This window comes from Thunnus albacares, chromosome 17, assembly GCF_914725855.1.
Source record: "Thunnus albacares chromosome 17, fThuAlb1.1, whole genome shotgun sequence".
NCBI lineage: Eukaryota > Metazoa > Chordata > Actinopteri > Scombriformes > Scombridae > Thunnus > Thunnus albacares.
The window spans coordinates 26,616,958-26,643,550 of record NC_058122.1 but is presented as its reverse complement, the minus strand read 5'-3'; the positions used below and the strand labels follow the sequence as shown (position 1 = coordinate 26,643,550).

The window sequence follows — 26,593 nt, the reverse complement described above, 5'->3', positions numbered from 1 at the left end:
GGGAATAAAAAAAAAATGATATGCTGAGGATATGGAACAGAAAGTGGTGCATGGTTCCTCTGGTCACATGACTGAGCTGCAGCCATTTCTCTCTCTCTCTCTCTCTCTCTCTCTCTCTCTCTCTCTCTCTCTCTCTCTCTCTCTCTCTCTCTCTCTCTCTCTCTCTCTATGAAGAGTGACTTCTGGCCGCAGCTCTTTGCTGCGACATATGTCTGCCTCCGCCACGCCGCAGGAAGTGCCCTGGCACCGCCTTCCTGTGCAGCTGACGTCACAGAGATCCTGCACGGCAACCAGGAACAGATACACAACTCCCTGGTCGTTTGCCATTTCTCTGTTACGGTAGTGTGTAGACGTTTTGGAGCAAGATTGAAAGCAATCTGTGTGTTTGACAAATAAAAATGAAGAGAAGTCAGTTTGAATATAGGAATACAGCACCAAACGGCATCTGCTGGGACTGATCACGTGGTACAGTATGCAGTATATCCATCTGTGGAGTGACTCAAATTAACATTTTGCATCAGTTTCTGATAAAATAACAGTATTGAGTAACTGCAACTGTGCAATTCTGTTGTCAAAAGCACTGACCAAAAAATAAACTGATCAAAAGATCCTAAAGTTTGCATGATGCAACTCCAAAAGATCTTTAAAACTCTGCACATCTCCAGAAGACATACAGCTGTCACACACTAAGCACAATTAAACTGACTTTGACATGTAAAATCTGTGGATTGCCCCTTTAATATATGCTTATCATTTCTTTCAATCATCTGAAAACAATTTGATCCAAACAACGTTCTCCTTGATTTGTATAATGTTTAAGTTACACTGCACAGACATATGTACTGAGTCAATGTTACCTTGTCTTGCTCTCCCCTTTGACAGCTTTGTATAACTCCTTTGTATTTGCCCTGCCTCAGTCTAGACAGGTTACACTGTAACTGTGCCAGTGGTTTTAAAATGCAGCGGGAGGTGGAGGTAGAGACAAGTGAGTTCAGGACGCAGCGAAGGCAGACAGAGGAGGAAAAAAAAAGGGGAACTGCTCTAGTTTTTGAGAAAAGCCTGCAGGCTCTTGTTCCTGCAAAGACAATCAGGTTTTCACTGGTGTCTGACTTACATTTTTGTTCATTTACAGCTCTGTGGCTCGGAGGATGTGATCTGTCAGGCCTGAAGAATGAACGCTTCAAAGGATGCTTTGAATTTTAGGTCAGGATATTGAACTAAATACATAATGAGAGAAAAAGCAGAATCCGCGCTAAGCCTCTTTAGGAAATATAAAGCTACAACAACCTCTTGAGTGTTTAATTACTTTGAAGGAAATCTTTATTTGTTCAGAGAGCATGCTGTCACAGTTTTTGTGTGAGAAGCTGCACTAAGAAGGATTTTCAGTGAAAACTAATGTACAGCTTTTACTCTAGCTGAGATGCTGGACAATATATTCACCCTGATGATTCACATGATTCTTTTTCATGCATGTCACTTTTTTCATGCTGCAGGAAGTGATGAATCCAGTTAAAGTCCTGGAGAAATTACAGCATGTGATGTATTATCAAGTGCAATGACATGTTTTTTGCATGGTATCATTTTGCGAGAGAATAAGAACTTCCCTCTGGAGCATTTAACACAACCTGTGTTCATGTTTAATTGACCATGGATGACTTGTGGTTGTCCAAATGTAGCATGATGTTGTTATGATACCAGAAAAGCACTTAAAGTGGATAACTGGGTGTACAAAGTGTCTGACTTGGACACTGGAGACTGCTGTTTTCATCCTGTCTCGTACCAACAGACAATAGATTATTTTAAACACAACTGTGGCCGTTCCCTAACCTCAACTAGCTGTCAAAACCTGACCAAAAGCTTCTGAGCTATATAAGTTGTTTGGCTCAGATGTCCTGTACTGTGGTGTCTGGGTAAAAGAAGCAGATAAAGCTTTTAAACCTGCTCAGGTCCAGCTTTCTTTAGGCTTCACTAACATTTCAGTAATTTGTGTCAGCCATGATCACTGATATTGATTCAGCAACTGTTTGCGCGCTGTGCAGGCCCCTTGGGAACCGATTGACCTGACTGGCAATAGTGAAGTACGCAGCTTTGATTTTTTTTTGTTCATCTCAGTTGACATATGGCTGCTCGCTCGAATGAACTTGATCTTTAGATGCACACATAGCAATATTCTCAGTGGAGCGAACTTTCTTTAATACATCCAGTCTTAACATTTCTTCCTTCACTGGCTGAACATTCGCTTGCAATGATTCCATTACTTTTCCCCTTTTTGGAAGGATAATAAAGGGAATAATGGTACATGTGTCGTGATGTTACCAATCAACAAACTCACATGTCCCGAGGACAGGAATTGGTTTATCACCTAATTTAATGCTGTCACTTTCAGGAAGATCAAAGCCTCAGCTCTCAGCGATACGTATGAAAAATGAATGAGCTCCATCACCTTGTTGACTACCTTTGACAGCGTCACATAAATCAATCGACGGGCGGCGTGCTGATTATTTAGAGAACATTCAAAGAGGGTTGGACAAAAATCATCTCTTTCATGTCTGACATATTGTTACATTTACAGCATTTAAATATTAATTAAATACAAATTGAAGCATACATAGGTGATTACCAGTGTTGACATGTGAGAAAACCTTTTTACAGCACTGGAAAGGCAAATGATTTTTCTGCCAGTGTTTATGTCCAATAGAATAAGCTTCTATTAATCTAGCAAACCATGAGTTTTACTCTCTGAAAGAATAACTTTAATAATACTGTGTGTTAGATTTCCGCTCATGCAGTAGAAACCTGGACTTCCGCCATCTGGATTCTGTGAAATGCTCCGCTATAATTACTGTGGATAGACTGATCCCAGAGGTAACATGCCATCACTCCAACTCTCTGGGTGTGATGTAATCTATAGTGGTCCCTTGGATGTTACGCTGACAGACATCTTTCTCTGCTTCCAAACAGCCTGCTATTGGCAGCCCCTCTCTGAACTGAACCACCATAAAAATAAAAAAAGGTATGCACATGCCTGCACCAACTGCAATATATTTATCTATATATATCAATCTATAAACATCAATAGTTCCAACACTAAATGGTTTTTGTAGAATTTACAGGCTTGTTTTTAAAGGACCAGTGTGTAGGATGTAGCGGCTTCTAGCAGTGAGGTTGAAGATTGCAACCAACTGAATACTCTCCCCCCCACCCCCCCTTCCAAGCATGTAGGAGAACCTATGGTAGCTGTGAAACTTGCAAAAAACGCGAAAGGCCCTCTCTAGTGTTTGGTTTGTCTGCTCTGTGCTACTGTAGAAACATGGCGGTGCAACATGGCGGCCTTCATAGAAAGGGACCTGCTCCCTATGTAGATATAAAGAGTTCATTCTAAGGTGACGAAAACACAACAATTTTTATCTTCATGCAATTATACACTAATTAAAACATACTTATGAATATTATATTCTATTTCTGCCAGGTTCGTTCCTCTAGATGCTACTAAATTCTATACACTGCACCTTTAACTTGTACAATTTTACTGGTGGTTTTACATGTTTTAGCCCAATAAATGCAAATCTTGTATGCTTTAACTATACTACTGAACCTTTTCTAGAGAACATAAGTTATTAGAAGTGTGATTACATTTACAGTACAGTCAGAAATAATGCCCAAATTGTGTGTTTTGGCAAACACACAATTTGGGCATTTGGGGTTCAGTATCTCACGCTCAAGGACACTTTGACATTTGGACAGCAGGGATGCAACTGAGCTATAGCATCTCCAGATTGCTTACCTACCAGGCAGCTGTTAGTTTACAACACACTATGAAAACCAACTTAGAGACCTTTTTGTTAAAGCAGGTACATAATGAACATACTGAATGGCAAGGACTGTTTTGGATGTCCAAGTGCTTGTGGGAACTTTCCCTTGTTTGTCTTCAGTGTTTGATTTCCGGGAAACATAATTAAGCTCATGAATAAAACTATGTACTAATATAACGGGATCAGAAACTCTTAAAATGTACGGTATGCTTCAGAATATGGTCAACAAAAACTTTTAATGGAGGAAATTTTTGAGTTAAAAGGGAAAAAATATGCAAAACCACATGTGGAGCTTTGTCTGCATAGGGACCTAAGGCAATGAGAAATGGTTATTTGTCTAAAAAAAATAATAAATATAAAATTATTATTTGAGGCAGGGAGGTGTACGTGTCAATCAGAGGCCTGGTACCTCAGTGAGAAGCAGAATATTACGGTTGGTTCCCGACTGGGACCATCCATATTAATAATGCATGCACTAGCGGTTCTGTGAGGCGCTTTTAATGCATTCAATACTCGACATGTATTAATCGTCTCAACTTTCTTCGCCGGCTAATTACCGATGAAAAGCAGTCTTTCATTAACAGCTGCCAGCCTTTGTCATTACGCATATTTCTTATTACATGTGTTTATTTGGTAATTTATTATGATTGAGTTGCCGTTACTGTCTTCAAGTTAGAATAGTTAGAGTGTAAATGAGCAGCGGGAACCATTAACTGCTGAGTGACATCTCTTTTATTACCTCAAGAAGCCATGCTGATGACAAGCACCCAGCATGTTTTCTGAAATGATTGCAACTGACAGGGGAGCTGTCTGCAAACTCATATGTATTAAGGAAATTACGAGAGTCTCAGTAGTGTTTCATTATTTCTCAAAAAAGTAGAGAATGTTGCAAGATTCAAGGTAGTAGGGAAAAAAATGATTGTACTCTCTAAAAGATGACTAAAGATTTCAGATCATTTCAGATTATTTGTAAAAGGTTCCCTATAGAGTTCAAAGCCTGCATCTGAAGACTGAATGCATCACAGCGGTGCAACCAAGACTGTCCCATTTCAAACGCAGCCAAGAAATGCAGCCTTCCAACAGATGGATCCTTCGCAGCCCAACCCATCCCAGAATATGTTTCGCACCAACCAGCAGCGATATGACAGAGATTTTGAGCCAGGTTATGATGTTGTAATTTTCGTTGTAGGACTGCTAATATGTCACAAGGCAAGAAAGTAACCATTTAGATTCCCAATATGTGGCCCATTTATCCAAATAACGCCTGTTTGGAAACGTTTTCGGAGATGGACATCCAATGAACTGATTTGCTCTTTGATGATTTACTGCTGGCTCTAATGTCTCTGTAGCATTTTGATATATGATATAATTCCTTTTGGCAGATAAATGTTGGTGTCACAGATTGTTGCTGCCACATTAGTTTGTCTGAATGTAAAGTGAAGCTTCATGTTTTTACTGGACACAACAGCGCTGCCTCTGGGGCTCTATATGTACAGATATCACCACGTTTCCATATATAAATGTGTTAAAATGAACGGATCAATCTAGCGTTAGTGGAGCTTTGAGTTGACATTATTTTGTCACGGTACAGTCAGGTAGTTGTGTTGAAGCTGAGCTGCTGCAGAAGAAAGAAAACTGAATAGTAGGTTATCATTTGATGTATTTTTTGAATATATCATACATGTTTCAGATAGTCTTTAAGTTCAGTTTAGTGTTAGTTTGTGTGTGCTATGTCTATTCTAAACTCGGTTAATTGCTGTGTAAGATAAGGCACTTGTGTGTTTAACACTTAAGTTTATTCTCTTATACCCTTACCTGAGCCAGTGATAAGATAAACTATAGTTATGTAGATGTTTATGTGTAAATCTGATAAGCTTTTAGAGGACAGTGTGGTTTGTCCTTAATTTAATATAGTAGTAATGTTATTTGTACTGTCATATATGGTGGAAGAAAGACTGTTCCTAGGTTAGTTGAACCTTTGACTTGTGTTTCTATCCGAGGGTTGCTGACCTGTAAAGTTAGTAAACAGATATCTTAAATTCTGTTCAGTAGTATTTAAGGGACTTTTCAGACAAAGAAAAGATAGCTAGGTGGTATCTTTGTCTCCAGAACTATGATGCATTATACTTCTGATTGTATTATTTGATTACATTATTTCATAACCTAACAATGCTCTCTTTGTGTGTTCATTGAGCGATCAGCAATTTCCCCATTACACTAGTTCCAGTTGTAGAATGACCGTACTGCATCCTACCGAGCTGCTTAAGAGAAAGAGAGACGGAGAGGAAGAGCTTCCTCAGCTCATGAAGGAAGACATGAGGTTGCAGAGAGAGAACGGACGGGCTCGTCTCTCTACTCGAGACATCAGTTGACGAATAAAACATATTGAATGAATGAATTAAAATAAAGTAATTGTTAAATACAGTGTTTATTTCATTTACAGTGGTCTTTTCAACTATTTACAATATAAATAAAGTACATGAATTCGGGTTGTTTTCTGGATATATGATCTATTATGGGAAATCTTTGGCATTACCACTTGGAAATGTAAGATTTTCTGATTTATTGGGACATTCATTCCTTTTCATTTGTCTCCTAATGGGTTCAGGTATAGGCATTATTGTTTCTTTTATGTTGGATGGATAATAAAAATGAATCTAGACCCAGTGGTGAATGAAATTAGAAGAGATCTTCAAAGATGGAGCCTTTTATCAGTATCACTACTTGGATGGGTTGCCATTATAAAGATGAATGTTTTACCGAGGCTTTAATACCCAATGCAGATGTTACCTAATTACATCCCAGTTAAATTTTTTTAAAATCATTTTATAGTATGATTTGTAAATTTGTGTGGATGTTACCTGCACTTCCCAATATAATGTACTATCACTGGGTTTCACAACTTAGATACATTACAGAATAGATAAAAAAATGACCTTTTTCTCTACACTGTCTTGATTTGGAAACTACTGTGTGTGAGCTTGTTCTTTCAGACCTGCCATTTATAAATAATGCAGTTTCACTACAGGAGATGAAGGAAAACCTAAATACTCTCAAAACCTGGAATCTGGTACGCAGGCTGTACTGTCCTTGCTGAAGTGTTGTAAGTTCAACTAGACAGCCAGCCAAACTGCATACAAACAACTCGAGAGTCAGGATGTAGCATTCTAGCTCTGTTTTTTATTGCAGAGCCAATGTGCGTATAGTTGAATATCAGGAGTGAAAAAGCAATGTTTCTGTTGGGAAGAACGACCAGATGACACCAGATTGACACTGAACTCCAGCTACAAACTTTTGGCCTTCAACTAGACCATTGTTCACCACCTTCCTACTTCTGGTTTACACAGGAAGTGATTCCAGTCTACACAGGAAGTGATGCAATCTGACTGAACAGTAGAAAGCATTAATCTACATGAAACACACACAAAAATATTTAGAAAACAAATTGCCTGAAAGGCAAATCACAGGCACTTGAGGATAATGAATCGTCACTCTTCTTCTATTGTATGTAATCCTGATTTTTGACACGATCTTGTTCTGATGTGGGTTTCAAAATATTGAAGGATGCTGGTATTAGTAAAATGCAAGATCTCTTTTTAGGAGGGCCTCTTAAATCACAACTCTACAGTTTAGGAGTCATGTCAAATCTATATCGACATATATGAGTTATATAAGTTACTTTAACTGAGGTACCTGCCTATCTAGTATTGTGTAATTTCTTCATGATGCACTATGTTGCATTTAACAAGTCATTATTGTTAATGTACAAGTTTTATTTTGACCCAAATCTTTCAGGATTATTGTCAAGGAATTAATAATAATAATAAGCTTTATTTATAGAGCACCTTTCATGACATAAAATGCAGCTCAAAGTGCTTTACAAAAGAAATATAAAACATATATACATATATATATATATATATATACACACATGCACATACACATAGATATACATACATACATACATGTATGTATACATTCATTCACATACATACACATTAAAACATAATAAAAGAGTAAAAGACAAAATTCTGGAAAAGGGATAAAATCATAGAAGTAAAACAAAATCAATTAAAGGCAAGGTCATAGAAGTAGGTTTTGAGTTGCCTGTCTGATATGAGGAGGGAGCATGTTCCAAATCCTCGGTGCGAAACGACTGAAGGCAGCGTCGCCGTACCTCTTGCTGTTCGTCAGTGGCACCCTCAGCAGACCGGCACCATGCCATCTGAGGGAGCGATTGGGAACATACTCCGACAGGTAGGAAGGTGCTAGCCCATTCAGAGCTTTAAAAACAAGTTACAAGAATTTTAAAATCTATCCTCAGTGTTACTGGGAGCCAGTGCAATGATGCTAAAACAGGAGTAATGTGACCTCTTTTACTGGTTTTTGTTAGAATTCTTGCTGCTGAGTTTTGGACAAGTTGCAGCCGATCGATAGTTTATTTTGGCAAAGCAGTATATTGCTGATTAACTCAGAGTGTAGAACTCGTCAGGAGACCACAATGTCTTATGCAGGAACATTTATTGAAGCTCGACCGAGGAGAACAGAGTTACAGCACAAGTGAAAACACTGCGCAGTGCCACTCCATTCAGCCTTATCAAGACAGCTGCTTACCCCAGCCAACCTCAGTAGACATAGAGATGAACTGCTCATGACCTACTTCTCCCGGGATAGAAAATGACCAGAGAATGACCCGAGGAACACAAATGTTTCTCCCCACAGTTATCAGTTCACAGTACAACCACTCCATGTTGCATGACTATCTCTGTCTTTCAACATGTGATGTTGGGGTTTTTTTGTGTGTAGGCGAGCTCTGTGTCTTCTACTGCAAGAGGCACTGAAATGTCACCAGGAAAAAAAAAAGCTATTTTGAAAGGATTATAGTTGGACTAGTTGTGGTTGAGCCTTTTGTAGTGGATGATTGTGCTCCTATAGATGGATCATTGCTGCTAAACCTTCCAGCCTCAGCTCTAAAAGCAGTTTGATGGTGATGTGTGTGTGTTTTACAAGCACATCTCGAGACGTTTACCCCACCTGAGACTCGGGACTGCATACAGAGCTAATCCAGTACTGTTAAGTATGTAAAACAGGCTTTGAAATTCACAAATTACATAGTTTGACCAAGTAAAATGTGTGTTTGACCTTGACAAAGTTCATAAAGATCTTTTATTGCTTCCTGAACTTGATGTAACTCCACCGCATTCCTGTGCAAATACGCATTTTCTGATATTTATTAATCATTAAGTCATGTTAAAATGACAGATTATAGCCTGTCCATCTATCTAATGCCCATTATCGCTGATGTAATTAGCACTCAAATGACTGTACGTGTGGCCTTCTGTGTGATTGTTTGACTGCCACAAGAAAATAAATCTGGACCTTCGTTGGAGTTGTGATTAAAATGATTACATTTTTGTGTTAAGGGCTGTAATTACTATAGACTCTGCCCCGCACTCTGAAGCAGTTAATTGAATATTCAGAATGCAAGCCAAATCATTCATCTAACTCCATGTTCAAAAAAAAAAAAAGAAAAAGTTGGTAAAATAGTAAATGGCAGTGGCAGAAGGTGCATTCACTACACAGCATTTCAGTAGGAAATATGACACTTTTTGCTCCTTTACATCTACGTGACGACTGTACTTAACAGTTAGATTGCAGATAAATGTTCACGTCCAAAACACAAGCTTGTTTAATACTGATGCATTGCTTTAAACTTCCCAACAATATAGTCATTTGAATTAGCTCCACATTGACCACTTTGCTCAATAATGTGTCAGTAAGTCTGTTCTGCACAATGAACACTTTAAAATTTTGATATTTAAGTACATTTTCCTGATAATACTTAAACGCACAATATGTAATTTCAGCCGCTAGGTCTCTCAATCAAAACAATGACAAAAGCTGGAGTGTGATGACAGTGTGAAGTAGCAAGGGATCATGGGAGTTGTTGTCTTCGTTGTTAAATAACCAGCTTCACCGGGATAGGATTACTCCAGTGTTAATTGTTGGGATGGGGATGTTTGACTGGGATGTTTTTACCGGGAGCTGAATTATCCACAGAGGTCTCTTCCTCTCCAGAACAAACGTGCACACAGATTAAAATCATTAAAAATACCAATTAAAGCTGTTTCACCTAAAAACTCAATATTTCACCAACGATGTTTGGTGACCACCGGACTTCCTGGAGGGGCTGTTAGCCGAGCTGCTGCTAACGTTTGTCCAGTTTATTTCTCTGATAACTTAAGATCCAGACGTCCAATGACTAAAATCCTTCTTCCGGCCAAAAGATATAGTTAAAAACCACCTAAATTTATCATGAAAATGTGGCTTAAAACTGAACAAAAGTCAATTTATAACAGTTTGTGTGGAACAACCACAACGCCGATGTATTATCTTGTATGTGTGTAAGTTACTCTTTGGTAGACGCCATTGTAGCGGACAAACACAGCGCCGCCGTATGCATCTTGTGCGTGTTTACTCTGTGGTAGAGGAGGTATGACGCCATTTACATGCGACCAAATGAAACGGTCCGTTACTTTGATTAAATTACGGATTTCTCTGGGTTTGAAAACTGTTGGAAACATTTGGGATAATGTAAGTACACAACTCAACAAAATATATAACACAGGTTTAGTTGTTTTTAGACATTTTAATGTGGGATAATTACATATTATACCTTTAACTCAAAATTTGAATACAGGACTTTCCCTTGTAACGGAGTGTGTGGTATTTGGTACTTTTACTTGACACTTTAAGCTGTAGTTGCATGAGACTTTAAGACTAGCCGTGGGTCCTGTTTCATCACAGATATATGATTTATTAATGTTCTGTGTGTACAAAACACCACTCTGTAGGTTTTCTCTCATGCTGTCAGTCAGATAAACAGAAAGCTAACTATTATAACCCGCCTCTGTAGCTCTGTGTGTCTGCTAAAGCTCTGAATTTAATAGCAGAGGAAAAGCAGAATGGCAGTGAGAATGTAATGAAAAGCTTTTGGCTGTCCCCCCTGTTTGGGTATGAATTTGTGAGTCTGTCATTTAGCCTGTAACATTAGGAAATTACGCAGGATTTACAACCCAGAGGTGGACTGTAGCTGATGGCGTCTCTGCTGCTGCTGCTATTCGATGCCTGTTAATCTGTCTCTATCCTGTTGTGCCTTGTGCTCATTGTTATACACAGCTTTCTGTTTACAGTATCATATGTGGGTAATGATATCAATAAAAAAATACCTGGAGATTTAATCAGGTACGATAATATAATGAGTTTGCAGCCTTAAAGGTTCATATAATCATTCAAATGTTATTTTATGCACAAAACGTTGGCTTAAACTGTGAATTCATGCATCAGGAAGCCATATATATGTGTGTCTTTCAGTTAAACACTACAGGCAAAAAAAAAATGAGCGCCACCTAAGTAGTGGGCGTGGTTAAAACATCAACCAGCTCTTCACTGGCCTCCTCCCAGACCCCACCCTCACACTGACCTTGTAGGGCAGGACGACAGCAGAGCCTCCGCTGATGCCCACGATGGGCACAGCCGTCTGGGTGGAAATGAAGTCCAAGATCTGCGCCACGGCCTCCGACCCAACGTTGTCCTCGAACACCACGCCATGCACGCGGTTGGTGGAGAGGGTGTCACAGATGCGGGTGAGCAACGCCCGTGGGTTGGTGTTGTTGACCAGCACGGTGATGGGATTCACCTCCAGTGGCAGGTCCATGAAGTTCTCTCGGCTCAACCGCCCTTTAATCTCTGTCTGGTAGGCCGAGCCGCTGAACACCACCGCCACGTTCACCGATGGCGTGGGAATCCCGAACGGCCGGCCTGAACAGCAGGGGACAGTGCAAAACAGCAGCAGCAGCAGCGGCAGCGGCGGCCACCACGGGGAGTCGCTCAAGCAGCCTAGACGAACGCCCATCTCAGTCACCTACTGCCTGGAGGAGGGGTCAGAGTGGAGGGAGGGGTCAAAAGAAAGGATTGACATATTAGATACACAGAACCGGTCGCTGTCTTTTTCTGAAATGTTGTGATAATGCTCAGTAATCCCAGCTGGCCAGCCAACCAAACCGCCTTTTGTTCAGAGTTGGCTTATTTTAGTTCCATCTCTGCCTCAGTGTACTGCTCTGCCTGCCATAACTAAGACAGCGTAAGAGCCCATTAACAGAGCCCAGAGTAGTATTTTTAGAGTGTGTCAGCATGCAACATGAGGCTGCGGCCAGGCTGTTGTGTCTTAGGGTGGCAGCTGCCACCCTGCTGCTGTTGTATTCTGTGGTCCAACCCAACAGATGGTGTCCAGTGTTTAATGCAACAAATGGAGAACAAGAGGATTTATAATTTTTCTCTCGTGACATTACTTTTGAAGCTGTTGCTTAATTTTTCAGTGGTCGAAAAGCATTTAAACTTAATCTGCCAAAGGTCTGTATGCATGGGTTTTGGATGATTAATTGACGTCCATACTCTCATTGTGAGCTGAAAGTTTTTCTCTTCTGGTTTTGAAGCTGACATTTTTTTTAATTATTCAAACAGTAAAGTCTATATTTACAAAGGGATTGAAATCCCCAAGTTCGCCTTTGAACAAATCCGAGCTCTTTGTGCAACATTGCATCACTAATGGACTGGATTGCAACCAGTAACTCTCGGCCAAACTACCTTAATTTCTTCCAAAACCCGTAATTGCATTGCTTTCTGGCCTCAGGAAGGTAATGGAGGAGAAATGCTAAGGCAGAGCTGCGTGATGTCAAACCCTGTAGCGTTAGTTTAACATTCACATAGTAACCAGACAGCGGTTTGTGTTGCGCTGTCAGACAGACTCAGGCTCTTTGTCAAATCTGTCACAGTAGTGTTTGTGGCCCTGAGGGAGTGCTGCACACTGGTCCCCTGTCAGAGAGATCTGATCCACCATGTGATGGAATCCCAGTGGGGTGAATATATTGTAATCCCTCGGTAATCCCTGCCAGGCGTCATGGCCTACGGCTTGATTGTAGTGTATAAACTTATCAAGAGATTTGGCTACTGCACGAGGCTCAGTGTAGCTGTGTGGCACAGTTCTCTCTATCTTCTACTTCCTGTGTGGGACTGAGCAGTGGGCTTCTTTTAGAAAACATTACAAAGCAGGCAGGCTGGAGAGGAGCATGCATGCTTGGTTGGCACGTCCCAAGAATACTTATTATGGAATTGTTTTTCCGGTCATGTCACAAGCTGAAATCCAAATAAAAGACATGCACACATGCGTTGGAAGCTGTACATGCTACGTCTTGCATGTTATTCTCCAGGTACGCACTGCCTCATAAATCATTTTATAAATTGATTAGTCCCTGCTGTGAGAGAGGGCATTTGCCACATTCTTTTCAATGACATTAGCCATGTTTCAGCTGCGACACCGGTGGAATAGTTTAGGGTTAATGTCTTTGACGGGGAGCGACGTACGTGGTCCAAATGCTTAAAAAGCTCTGACCTTCCACGTGTTTAATCAAGGCGGCGAAAAAGCTGAGGCAGATATATGAAGGTCGAATCCTGGAGGAACGGCGGATATAGAATTAAACCAAACAGGGAATGAGTCATCAATAACTTTGTGACAAGGCTTTGTATTGTCAACATGCCTTTTTTAATACCGAGAAGAGGAAATAACCGGAGAATCCTACTCTGGTAAACAAGAGCTTTCGGTTTATACCTTATCTAATGTTTAGATTCGGGACCGTGCTGTCGTGTAAGCTTCGTGACGCAGTCGAATTGCAGATTGGCACTGTAGATTTGCTGGGCACTGACCCCTGAAACTCTTAAAATTCCACTGAATCTGTAAACTGTACCAATACATAAAGGAAAGAGGCTTTTCATCTGTGCTTGGACTAAATCCCTCCCCCCCCAAAAAAACCATTCCTGTGTATGTACAAGAGCTGAAGGCTTCGCTCTGATGTTGGGGATCAAAAGTCACGGTGGACATCCATTGGTTTTTTTGAGAGATTTAAAAAAAAAAGGATGCATAACTAGGTACATCCATCCAGAATTATCACAGCACACAGTCTGTTTGGCTCTGGGGCCTGTGGCTGTAACAGAAACAGTACATGATACATGCTGTAGTTCAAGCCAGAGACAGGTTGCCATTTGCGTCATGACGCTGTTACAAACTGGATTCTGCATGAGTCATACTGTACCTGGTGACAGAGTGAGTGGAACTAATTACTACCAAAACCCTGCTATCCTTATGTCTTATATAGACGTAAGCTTCCCATGAACCCAGATGACTTATCTCATATTTAGGTAAAACACCCAATTAAATATTATAACACTTCCCTAACTGTACTTATCAAATATTATTTTATCATGTAGTTAGTTATTAGGTTATATAATAATGATTCAAGACACAGTTGATGATAGATCAACGTGCTGTGTTGCAGAGATGTTGCAGAGTTATAAATCAAAGTGCCGCCTGCTTGTCTGCAACAAAAGAGTAGAGTAACAGTCATTCTGAGGTTTGTCTTCTGTTCTTTTGTTGAATTGTGTTCACGACTTGCAGCCAAGGACCTTTCATTTTTCTTTATGTTGCTTTTTTCTCTCCACTTAAAAGCTCCCTTTTCCCTGCTGTAGATAAAAAAAAAAAGTACCAGTAAAAATGTATGTTTATGAATGCTAACATATTGATGTCTGCACAGTAGTGTTATTGTGCATTTTTAGGTGACATGATGAAATATTTCCTAAATAAAGTAGATGAAGCCCAACCCAAACAGTTCAGCTACACAAACAATACTGATTCTTAGGCTTTGTCCTTTCCATATGAACACTTAATGACTCTGCTCTCTCTTCCACAGAGAATATTTAGTGATTGCACAGATCAGATGATGAGATAAAGCGACAAGAGATAAAGTTACAGCGTCTTACACCACCTGTATGACCGTGAACATTGACTGCAACTGCTGCAGCTGCTGTCCCTGTTGCATTGGAAAAAAATGTGATGAATAGTTTCAGTATTGAAATAATATCTGTGTCAGACAGCTTGTATTGATGTAGTAAAGCGGCATGGAGAGATGGAGTCATTTATATCTGAATGTGTCTCACCAGATGTAGTTTGTTTGAGCAATCTGCTGTTATAAAAGTCACTCTGGTTGCATTTACATTTGTTTTTTTAATATATTGATCCAATCTGCTTAATGGCCAAAGAGTTAATAGAGTATTAGATTGTTTGGAAGCTCCCGTATGAATAGAGAATATGAATAAAGAAGCACAGAACAAACAAAGACATGAGTCTATTTTTTTAAAGATCAAAAGCTACCATTTACATGCCGTGACTCATCAGTCACATTCATTCCCAGCTTAACCTGAACTTTAACCATAACTGATAAATGCCTACCACCGTCTTTATCCTAACCTTTATCTAACCCCCAACCCCAAACCTAAGTCTCTCTCTCTCTCTCTCTCTCTCTCTCTCAGTCTGTGATTAGAGGGTAAGTTGAGAAGGTTAGTCCCCCCGTAATGTGACTGCACAAACAGATGTTTGTCCCCACAACATGATTAATACAAGCACGCACACAATGCACAGCCCTATCTATCATCTGCAGATAAGCTGAATAGCTGACATTTCTCTGTCAGTGGGCTCTCACCAAAGTCAACACCAGTACAAGAGGGGACGTAGAGAAGCGATATGACCGGAGAACATCAGATTCTTACTGCTGTTTTAAAAGTTTAAGAGATTAGATTTATTAAGTAGATGTAACGTGAGAGCACAGTTTAAAGTGAGAAACATCACTAGTCTGTGGCATCAATCTTTGTATCCTCCTCCTGCAGAGCTGTTTGACTAACAAACATTGAAGATGTGCTTATCCCCCTCTAGTGGGTGACACATAGTGGAAGCAGTTTCTTTTACAGAATAAGCTGCCATTCAAGAAGTGCAGATAAAGGCTGAATTCAAAATAACCGCTGGGATTTTTATCATACTATAATATTATAATTATTTTTTCCTTGTGGTTTTTAGTCGGCGGTACCTCCACACTTCTGACATCTGGACTTTTGTGATAAAGTGAAACGAGCAAATATCCACATCTGCATGTTGAGCCTGTAGCCTACATAAGTTATCTGCTCCTGTAAATTGAATATTGTTGATAAGGTAAATAGAATTTTCTGCACACCTCAACTATTCCTGCTCAATATGTATGGACTTCGTGGACTCAATGATGAAAATATGAGCACATCATAATACACCTACCTGCTGCAGTATATTATGTATATTGTAATCTCATGCATTGGTTTTTCTTTACATTATAATTTCCTTTTCATTTGTTTTCTTATTTGTTATATAGTATATCATTCTTCATTTAAAAAAACACACTTCACATGCTGTTCTGTAAGCTGTTTATACTGCATTTATATTACTCGTCTCTACACTTTTACTTTAGTGCCATTTCTTTGCAGTGTCCTGATAATAATTGCTATTTTATTCTGTAAACTCAAGTTCCCCACTTCTTCATTTTCTGATACCGGCGTTCTGAAATCAGATAAAAAAAAACAAAAAATTGCCATCTATCGATGAACTGCTGCTGAGGTGTCAAGTCCTCCAACTGGTTCCTGATCCAGCTCATTAACGTGAAGCCGCGGCGATAAATACATCTGGCTGAGAAGTGAGGTCTCATCCGCGCAGTGTTTAATGACTGCTTTTATATTCTGGGCGTGATGCCTGCGCTGCAGTTGTTTAACAATGTGCACCTGTCCCATCTCCTGCTCCGTGATCAATACACTCATCTATGGATCTGTGAGCCCGCTGTGTCATGTGGCTCACATGCTGATAAACTCATCCTCCTCTGTGTCATCATCAGGAGAACTGCTGACCATCCAAACGGTCCCAAGAATCACCTTGTAGGGTAATCTCTCATACAACCATGTTTTAAGAGCCATCATGGTATCTATGACCTTTATTGACCTCTATGGATTAACTATAGGAACTGTAATAACACTATTCTGACTTGTGCTGCAGCAATCTGTAAGTGACATCGGCAAAGTCACAAAAGAAGAACAGAGCTTCTACATAAACAAGTGAAGCTGCCAACAGAGACTTTCTGTATCACTGAGCAAAATAATAAAGAGACCATCCTCCCAAAACAATGACAAAAGTTATAGAGCTGCAACAATAGTTGACGAACTGGCAGCTATTTTCATAATTGAATAATTGTTTAATAATAATAATTGTTAGTCTTTTCTTTTTAAAGCAAAGATACCAAATAGTTCCTCCTTACAGCTTCTCATATGTGAGAATTTGACGCTTTTCTTTGTCATACATGATAATAAACTGAATATTTTGGGGTTTTGGACTGTTGGTCGAATAAAAAAAGTCGTTTGAAGACGTCGACTTGGCTGTGGTAAATCATAACAGCCATTTTTCAATATTTACAGACATTTTATAGACAAAATGAAAAGATAATAATCAGATTAATTAATATTGCAGCCCTGATATGTTTAGCTCTCAAAGACCTCTAGAGGATGTGAGAATTATGGTTCATCTGTCAGGAGCAAAGGCTGCAGTAGCATAACATGACCTTCTCAGGAAGGCCAGTTTGGACGCGTCGGTCAACAAAGCATGTGACTGAAACAGGAAACTGTTGTTAATCTCTCATTTCAGTCAACATTGGTTAATTTCCATAACTTTAATCATCTAGATTTATCTATTTTTTGTCACCCAAACCAAACACATTTCTCAACAAGCTGTTCTGTGCCTAAAGCCAATAAGTTTATACTCACAAGTATTCATCGGTATCGGCTTTGATGCTTTGCTTGAGAAATGGAACAATGTTACCTATACGTCAGCTGCAGGTATGACTTTAGGTTTTTGGTGTTTTTTTGAATACATTATAAATAAAATGACTAAAGTAGAGTCTATTAAAACATGACGCGGGTCAGAAAAGTTTTGTAATTGTCTTGCTATTGGCATTAGAAAATGTCACAATCACCTCTTTGTAGATTTGTTGTGGGTATTTTGTGCTTTGGAGTAAAGTAAATTAATCATATGTTGCTTTCAGTTCAGGTTTTCATACAGTCTTTTCACATAAGTGCCACTTTATTTGTTACGCCTAAATCATCAGTCAATCCTTTTTTTAATACTGATTATCCTGTTTAGGGTTGCGGCTGTAACCTTTTCCAACATGCATTAGGTGAAAGACTGTGAAACTTACAGCCTCTAGCCTCCACGGATGTATGAACAATATCAATGCTTTCTGAGTTTGAAAGATATTTTTGTGATATATCTTGGTTCACAAAGACTCATATCACCAAATAATTACAATAAACACGTCTCTTTTTTTTGCTTTCACCTGTATAAATATGTTTAACCAGGCTCTACAGCCATGCTAATCTCCTTAAAGCGTTTAACTAATCTGTAGATTCATCACCATCATAAGTACAGTGAGAGCAAAATGAGGTGACTAGCAAAAAAAAAAAAACAGTATCTTAAAATACCCACAGTTTGACATAGTTTTAGTGTCCACAGGTTTCTGTCAATGTCAAATCAAAAGTGTCACGCTGCGAGCTGTAGCACATCCAAAGCTCCTTTTTCTCTCCGCTGGTCTAAATGTGATCTATCTGAAGTATTCTTTGACCCGTCTGAGATAAATAAAACAATATCTGGAGCCACAATCGCAGTTATACTGTAACATCTGTGACCCAAAAGGAAATATCTCTGATCTCCCGTGCAGGTCCTGAACCCAACATTTTAGGGAACTCTGAATCAGACTATCTCCACCAGTCCCAGTGTGTCATCATAAATAAAGTTACATCTCTACCTATCCCCCCGTTATCCCCGTCTGATCTTTGTACAGCTATCTACAAAACCAGGCCACATACTGTCCTCAATCCATAATTTCTCTGTGAATTGTTTGGCTGCTCTTCGATGATCCTCTAAAACATTTGCACAGCTCATAACGTTAGTTATAGGCCACTACAGAGCCTCGGCGAAACAACAAACACACTGTTAGCTCTGATAGGCTCGTATTAAGACATCAACCGGGCTTTACATTCATTCATTATATTCAGTCTGGCACGGCTCCACTTTCCTCGGTGCTGAGTAATGGAAATTAGGTACTGAAGTTAATTAACACGGCTGACTCCTCAATAGTCCAGATAACAAATGCTAGACTTAATTTTAATTTCCAGTACCAATCACAACACCAATATTGATTTTTTAGCCACGCTTGGCAACAACACTCGAGATATCAGAATGAAATATCTCAACCAGTAAATTTTGACCAGACATTCAGGATCCCTTATGTACCGTTATCTTTAAATAAAAGTGGCGAGTTAATGACTCATTTAGGGCTTCTTTAGCTGAAACGTTTAGGAAACAAGTGCTGAAACCTGTGATGAATTAAGCAAACCAGAGTGCACAAACACCTCCTGCATTCACGCAATTAAGTTTGCAATTATCTAATCAAACAGTAATGCATGCAAACACTCCTCTGTTTCTGTTTTTTTTTTTATCTCAGACTCTCGCTATTTGGTATTACTCTGAAAAACATCCGTGTTTTCAATGCTAAACACTCTGCTATTGTGGCTTTGTGCTGCACTTTCCAAAGATCATGTGTGAATTATGGGGTTTCCAGTCCTGTGATGTCTCACTGCTGTCATTGGTGGCCCTCTTGTATTTATCAACTCAGTATCTGTATGTTTAATCACTACTTTTATAAGAATAAGCAATGGAAAATTAATTGTTTATGTAAAGGTTTTGCAGGTTCTGACTATCATTAATTGGTTTGTTTTAATTAATACACATAATAACTTACTAAACTACGAAATTGGTTTTCGGGTGGTTTACAAACCCCCCCCAAAGAAATCTGGACCTGGAACCAGAACAAGACAATAACTTGCTGCCAAAAACAAGGGAAAACAATTCAAACCAATCTGTAAAAGTGTGCTCTGAGGAGTGACGTTACTTATTCCATTAGACAGGTTGTTCCACAGTGCAGTCTCATTGTCTAATTGTAAATGCTAATATTCAAAGTTCAATACAAAGAATTTAATACTCACATGGGAAGTAACACTGGGTAAATTTCATAAAACTTCCAGTTCCAGTCAGCTGATTCATTGTTATATGTGAAAGATAATACTCGGAGCACTGGGAATTAATGCGGATGCGGTACAGCCTAGAGTCCCTAGCAGTGATGTCTGGTGCCAGTGCAGGAAGTAGTCTTGTCCTATGTAGCGGCGCAGAGTCAGGATTAAAGCCAGGATGGTAGTCGGGTGTTTAGCATGTGTGACTTTCATGCAGAAGACAGTCGGCATCCAGTGACAGACCAACAGTTAATACATCTTTTAAAAGTTTGCAATTAACATTTAAAAAAAAAAAAACAGAAAGTTGCTTCCAAATGTCGGGATTAACACATAAACTGTAACTCATATCAGACACTTGTGCCTGTTTTTTGGGGGCTAATTGGAGAAAATGCCTTTAACTGCTCAGTTTTTTCTGAAGGTCAAACTGAGCAGAATCCACCTGTTGACCATCTCTAAACCTGTCTGTTGATTTACTTCTTTATTCTTTATGGTTTTCTGTATCATGGCCACGTGATAAACGGCAGCCATATGAAAAAGTATAAGACCAAGCCGGCGTCCAGCAGCATTGCCTGATGAGGTGCACCCAAAAGTGAAACCACAAGTAGTCCAAACCAGCAGTGATTTATCTCTGCTGACCCCTGGAGACAGAGGCACATCAAACAGATTCACTCAGTGATATTAGTTTCTGTCACGGACCCCCCCTGCCTTCTCTTCTGCCAGTGGCAGGGCAGACTTATTTAAGACATGCACGCCTCTACATTAACTGTACATGACAAGTGATTGATCTGCCACGGGATGAAAACCTGTCGAGCTGAAATCCCAATAAATCTGACGTGATCTTTACTGCTGTATCTGAATAAGGGAGGAGGGAGGAGGTGTAAGGGGGAGGGGGGTGGGGGGTTAGGGGGTAGTGGGGGCGGGGGGGCTTCCGAAATTGGCTTGTAAATTTTCACATAATGCAAGAGGAATCAATCGAAGGGTATTCAGGCTTTGGCCGGTGTCGTCGGTGCATTAAAGGATTTAAATATTCAGGAGGGAAGTGGAGCTGAACTGAGCAGTTGGATTTTCTGATTCTATAGTATCAGAGGAGCCGTGATCAGCAGGTTTTAAATGCCACAGCAGATGGAAAGCTATGTAGTTCTGCTTTATTACAGTTGTGTCTTTGAAAATCCCATCTAGCGCTGAGGCAAAGCTCCCTCGCATAACCGTGTGTAGCATAACCTCGGTCACGTCGCGCAACTTGAGATTGTATGTGTTTGTGCTTTACGTTAAATACAATCAAAAAGTCTAAATAGTTTGGTCACGAGATCAACATTTATGCTAAAATACCAAGGACACAGGCCCATGTGCATGCTTGTCATTGGACAGATGTTTGATATATATATCTCTCTCCTCTCTGCTGTATCACATTTATTGCGAGTGCGACACTCCATCAGGCGGCGGTTCACTTTTGTCAGGACGCCGTGTGAGCGAGATTGAACAGATTGTATGTGCAAGTGTTTGGAGGGTAATAATAATTGCGAGGCTGCAGATTACAATGGTGTTTTGAATGTAATCCATTTTGCCATAACACATGGGTGGATGTTTACCTGAGGCTTAAGGGGCCTGGACACGGCGCTCTGATATTAATATTCCTACTTTGACCCTGCCGGCTGACCTGGCTGTAAAACAGGAGTGTTAGGGGACGATTGGATTGGAGGAGGGGGGGGGGGGGGGGGGGGGGGGGTTTGGCGGGTAGCAGAAGAGTTCTCTGTCAGTCTTTGGTGGCCCCTATAGCCTCATGTGCATTCATATGTGGAGAAGGGATCAGTGTAAGACCCTGGTTAAGCTGAAACAGTGGCTGCCCGTGCAGAACCAGACCACCTCCTCCACCCGCTCCACCCCCACCACCACCACCCCCCCGCCACCGGTCCAGCTGTCACCAGCCTGCTCTCAAAGTTGACTCGGTGGCTGCCCACACATACAGCTGACCCCTGACGTACACACACACATGTACACATGCTCTAATCCACATATGAGCATACCACTTTGTTTTTAATCTATCGTGTGTGTGTGTGTGTTTGTGTGTGTATGTGTGGTCTTGTGGTTCCAGCTGTGCTTTAAATTGCACTGACAATGATTTCTTCCTCTTTTGCTAATGTTTTTAAAGCAGGGATGTATAAGATAAACCCAACTAAAAACAGTTTAAAGGGCGCGCTCTCCAAAATTAAACACACATACACACACACAAAAAAAATGTCTCACTTGCCCTTAATAGTATCTAGCCATGCAGACAGTACTGGTTTAATGTGCTGAGGTTTTGGAGTACTGGTTTTGAAATATTTGTCGCCAATGGAGCCATGCAAGAATGTTGATGTTGGACAATTGTACAAAATCCCAGATTATGTTCAGTGACAGCATCTTCTAAAAGTATTTCTTTCTACAATATATGCACATTAGATTGGCCAACTAAAGGTGTTTTCAAACCTATACTTTGTTTTCTTTGGTGCGAATCAGTGGATGAGTTGCTACCAAAATGTATAAACAAAAGCCATGTGGGAGCTGTCACTCCGTTCATTGGTCAGAATATCTTTTGGGGTTGTTGGGCGGAGAAAGGAGAGTTTGTTTTTTCCTGCGGGATTGGGAGGGTTTGGGTCATATATCAAGCCAAAATATGTGAGCAGAATGGCACATTTGAACGCACTTCAAGGCGACATCTAGAGAGGACGATGAGCTGCTTCATATTACATGAAGAAGAAGACGTGCTGCTTTCAGCCGGCTGAAGAGGAGCACATATTGAGCACGTACAACAACATAATGCATAATAATAATAATAATGCACAGTGCAGCTGGCTACGGGAGCTGTTTTAATCCAAAAAATGTGCAATGCTTCCTGCAGTTGGGTCGGATCTAGGTCGGATCACGCTCATAGCACAAATGAACCATACCAACAGTTTATAACCGGGACAAGGTCACCTCTTCAACAAGGTCTCAGTCTGAGAGTTTTGGTCAAAAATGGCCAAAAACACTTGAAAACTACTTCCTGCATTGGCACTAAATGTTGGCAGTGGACGTAATTTGTGAGTTGCAATCTGAATGTAATTCTTAGGGATGTTAGGCTGGCAACGACAAATACGTTTGAAATATTCAACAGCAAACCATGTTTACAGAAACAATGTTCCAGTCATTCAGGATAATCCACAGACATCACTGTCAACAGTTTTCACTAGGACTACTTCACTGAAAATTCTTCATAGTGTATTATTGTTAAAAACAATTTTTTTTAAAAACACATTTTCAACTATGACTCAGACTATAAAGAAATTCTACTGACGTCCATTGTTTCGTGAAGTTTCAGAGGTGGATATCTCAAATTCACTGTGCATAAATCCAAAACTATGTGCATGACTGGCTGTTCTGAAATCCACTGCAGTGTTGATGTTTAATTGAAATATAACACACAGAGTTGTGCATGTAATTTAATCTCACATTTGTGTAAACAGCTATCTGTCTGCCTGACAATGCCCTTGACTGACCAGGTAATGTCTTTGATTGTTAATTGCTAGAGTGATTCCATTACACATTGACATAGCGTCGGATGATGTCGAGAAGTAATTTGTTTAAGCACGGTAAATATGTCAGTCTTGATGTGCGACAACGATCCCCCATGTGGATCACAAAAAATTATATGGATTTTATCTTTAACCGCCTTTAAACCAGAGTTAAGTCTACTGACCTTTGTAAATTTGCATAATTCAGTCATGAGAGAGAAGAAACACATCAAAAAAGCTGACAGCCATAAATATCTGACATATTATCACTCTATAAAGTTGTTATGGCTAACATGTTCGCAAACTTTAGCTTTGGTTAGTTTGGTTAATCTGTCTGCTTATTGCTGCTGACCAAAACTTGTAAATAAATTAGCTAAAGGAGACTAAAAAGCTCTGTAGAGCAGCAGATCACAGGATCATATCATATGATCATATGATTCATTGTTAATATGACAAATATTGCTGGATTACAGTCAGATACTGTAAAAAAAAAAGTAAGTGACAGACAGGTCCTGTCCATCTAACGGCAGCTAAAACATGTAAAACTACTCCATAGAAAACAATAAGAACATGTCATAAATAACTTTGGCTTTTATAGTTCCCTCTCTGGAGATGATGTATTGATTTTTGCTGCAATAAACAGTCCCCAGAAAAGGGAAAACAATTCCTCATCTCCGGGGAAGAGTGTTTATGCAACTTGTAGAACACGGTGTCGTGCCAAAAGTTGTACCTCTTTGCGACCATCTTTCTTTAGACTGTTGAGGATTTTGGCTTTATTTGTGAGGTGGTGAGATATAACAAAGAAAACCAGAATAAATCTAAACTACGTCACCGTCACAAGCTGCGTGCCTCTGCCAACTGAGCCACCAGGACGCCCTGTGTGTCACTTTTTGTTAGACATTATATTGCAGCGTATCCAGCCTGATTTCTTCAGATTCATCATGCAAAGTCAAACCGCTCTTTATGTTCGAGAGCCGTGTCACCAGCCCCTCACTTTTTTTGCAGGCGTAGTTTTCTAAGGTTATCGTTGTCATCATCCTTCATGGAGATGCTCCCCGCCGTGTCACCGCTCTGGGCTAATTGTGAAAAATTAAGCGGCGCACATGTAGCTGTGAATAGAAAGCAATTAGCCTAATCAATTCCCATACTACAAATTGCATATGCAGCCACACATGCACACAAACAACTCAGGTTGGGAGTATCCACAAAAGGCGGAGGAATGACAGGGAAAAGAGAGGAGATGCCTGCTCCCCCCCCCCCAGCCTACGGCGTGTCAGTTTTCCTTCTCAACAGGGATAGGACGTTAGACGAGGTGCAAGCGGCGCTGCGCCATGAATATAAATGAGACCAGACTCTGTGTTGTGCCCGTGAGCGCAGCCATAAACTTGAGGAGGGAGAGCAACGCAGCCTGCCAGACTTCTTCTGCCCCGAGTTTAAGATCTCATCAGATAGCCCGCATAGCATGAGAGCACCCCGGAGGATCTCTGTACCTGTGGTATCGCGACACAGATCTGTGCTTCAACATGTAAAAGTGGCCTGTCAGGTCTCTATAAATTGGCGGGAAAAGGATCACATGGTGATGCAGCATCGCCTGATTCTGAGTGAAATTTACTGCTCCTCTCTCATGACCTTGGATAGATTGCCCTGATATCCTGCAACCTCCGCCCCTCCCCTGCAGTAAATGTTTTACTACCCTGGATGCTTGTGGCTGGCTGTCAATCATCGCAATATTCATTTAGAACCGTTGTCTATGCAAGCGTGCCCAATCGTTTTTTGTGTTTTTTATCTCTATGGCTAGTTTTCCCCCCACCGTTCTGTCTTTCCTGTGTCCTATCAGCCACCTCCTCCTCCTCCCTTTCCTCCTCCTCCCCTTCTCCTCTCTCGTCTCTGCAGAAACAGTGAAGATGGCGTGAGGTCTGGTTATCTTTAACATTTGATTAAGCAGATCGGCTCTAAGTGTTCGTGGAAGAAGCTGGACAGCTGACAAAGCAGCAGCTAACCCTGAGATACAAACCCAGAGGTCGTTTCAGTCTGCCTGCAGGCTGTAAACACAGGCGAAGACGCTGCAGAGTGACATGCAACAACACAGCAGGTCATATGAAGGAACAATTTTCAGTCTGTTAGATTCCTAAAAAATGCTTAATTAACCATTTTCAGAGAACTTGGTAGTCGTTCTTGAAAAGTCTCCTTTTTTTGGTTTTGCTGTCAAACAGTGAGGCTAAACATAAAGGAAGTTTCTGTTAAGTTTCTGAGTTTCTGCTATTTTCCTGACCTCTGCTCATACTAACAACTGGGCCTGCATAATGATTATTTCCATTATTGGTGACTCTTTTTTGACTAATCATTCACTCTATAAAATATCAGAGAATAAAGAAAAATGACAGGATCACAGAGCCCGATGTGATGTCTTCAGAACTGCTTCATCATCACCTAGTTGTATTGTTAAAATCAAAATTGATGATTTTCTGTCTGTTGACTCATCAGTTTACCAACTACAAGTTTCAGCACCACAAACCCAGTTCCATTTATTCCAAACAAACCACAACTATAAATGACATCACTTCCTGTGCCGAGGATTTTCAAAAAGTAAAACTCTACCGCTGGACACTGAGTGAATAAAACAACAAATGTCATCATGACTTAAAGGAATCAAGCAGAAAGAATCATAACAAACTCTTAATATTCATGAAAATATACAAATATAGTGTCAACTATTCCTGAGTGATTTAAACCAGTGTGCAAAACACCAACACTTGTACTACAGTATTCAGCCTTTATTGTGAAACAACTGCAAGAACTGTTGACAAAGTTTGTGAGGGTTGCTAACAAATACCTGATTTGTCATTTTGTGGTTTATATTAAAATTAAACAAAGTGCATTTTTCAGCAGAGCACAATCAGAAACATTTCATGGATAAACGGGATCACATCTCTGACCAGGCATGATATAGGACAGCAGATCAGAAAACAATGTGGACCTACAACAAAAAACCTCTGTTCGCACTCTGAGGTTAAGCAGTTCGGTTCTGGGTTCCCCCGTTTGGGAACATCTCATCCACTGCATGGAGTCCTGGATGGTTCCCATAGAGTAGCTTAGAGGAGTGGCTGTGCATCTTTTCTCTTGTAAAGCTGTTTTGTCTTGTAAATGTGTTGAAAGCACTTCTGTAGAGCTTAAATTTCACCTTTGTGTCACCTGTCCATGTTCGGTTTTGATGGTGGAATGTGCTCATTA

At 40.2% G+C, this 26,593-nt stretch overlaps 1 protein-coding gene and 1 long non-coding RNA gene across 5 annotated transcripts in view; one reads left to right on the top strand and one right to left on the bottom strand.

The window, feature by feature from the left end:
• Positions 1-11,740, bottom strand: part of grin2ca (glutamate receptor, ionotropic, N-methyl D-aspartate 2Ca) — a 57,296-nt gene extending 45,556 nt beyond the window's left edge. The window contains exon 1 of the mRNA XM_044331029.1: positions 11,296-11,740. Coding sequence (XP_044186964.1) covers positions 11,296-11,727 — 432 coding nt within the window. The 5' untranslated portion in view covers positions 11,728-11,740. The remainder of the gene's footprint in view (positions 1-11,295) is intronic.
• Positions 1-26,593, top strand: part of LOC122966729 — a 129,801-nt gene that overhangs the window by 48,781 nt on the left and 54,427 nt on the right. The window contains exon 3 of one of the 4 annotated variants that reach the window (XR_006398445.1): positions 14,615-15,012. The exons of the other annotated variants lie outside the window; for them this stretch is intronic. This is a non-coding gene — a long non-coding RNA (uncharacterized LOC122966729). Of the gene's footprint in view, positions 1-14,614; positions 15,013-26,593 lie in introns of those variants that run through there. 4 annotated transcript variants of the gene reach the window in all.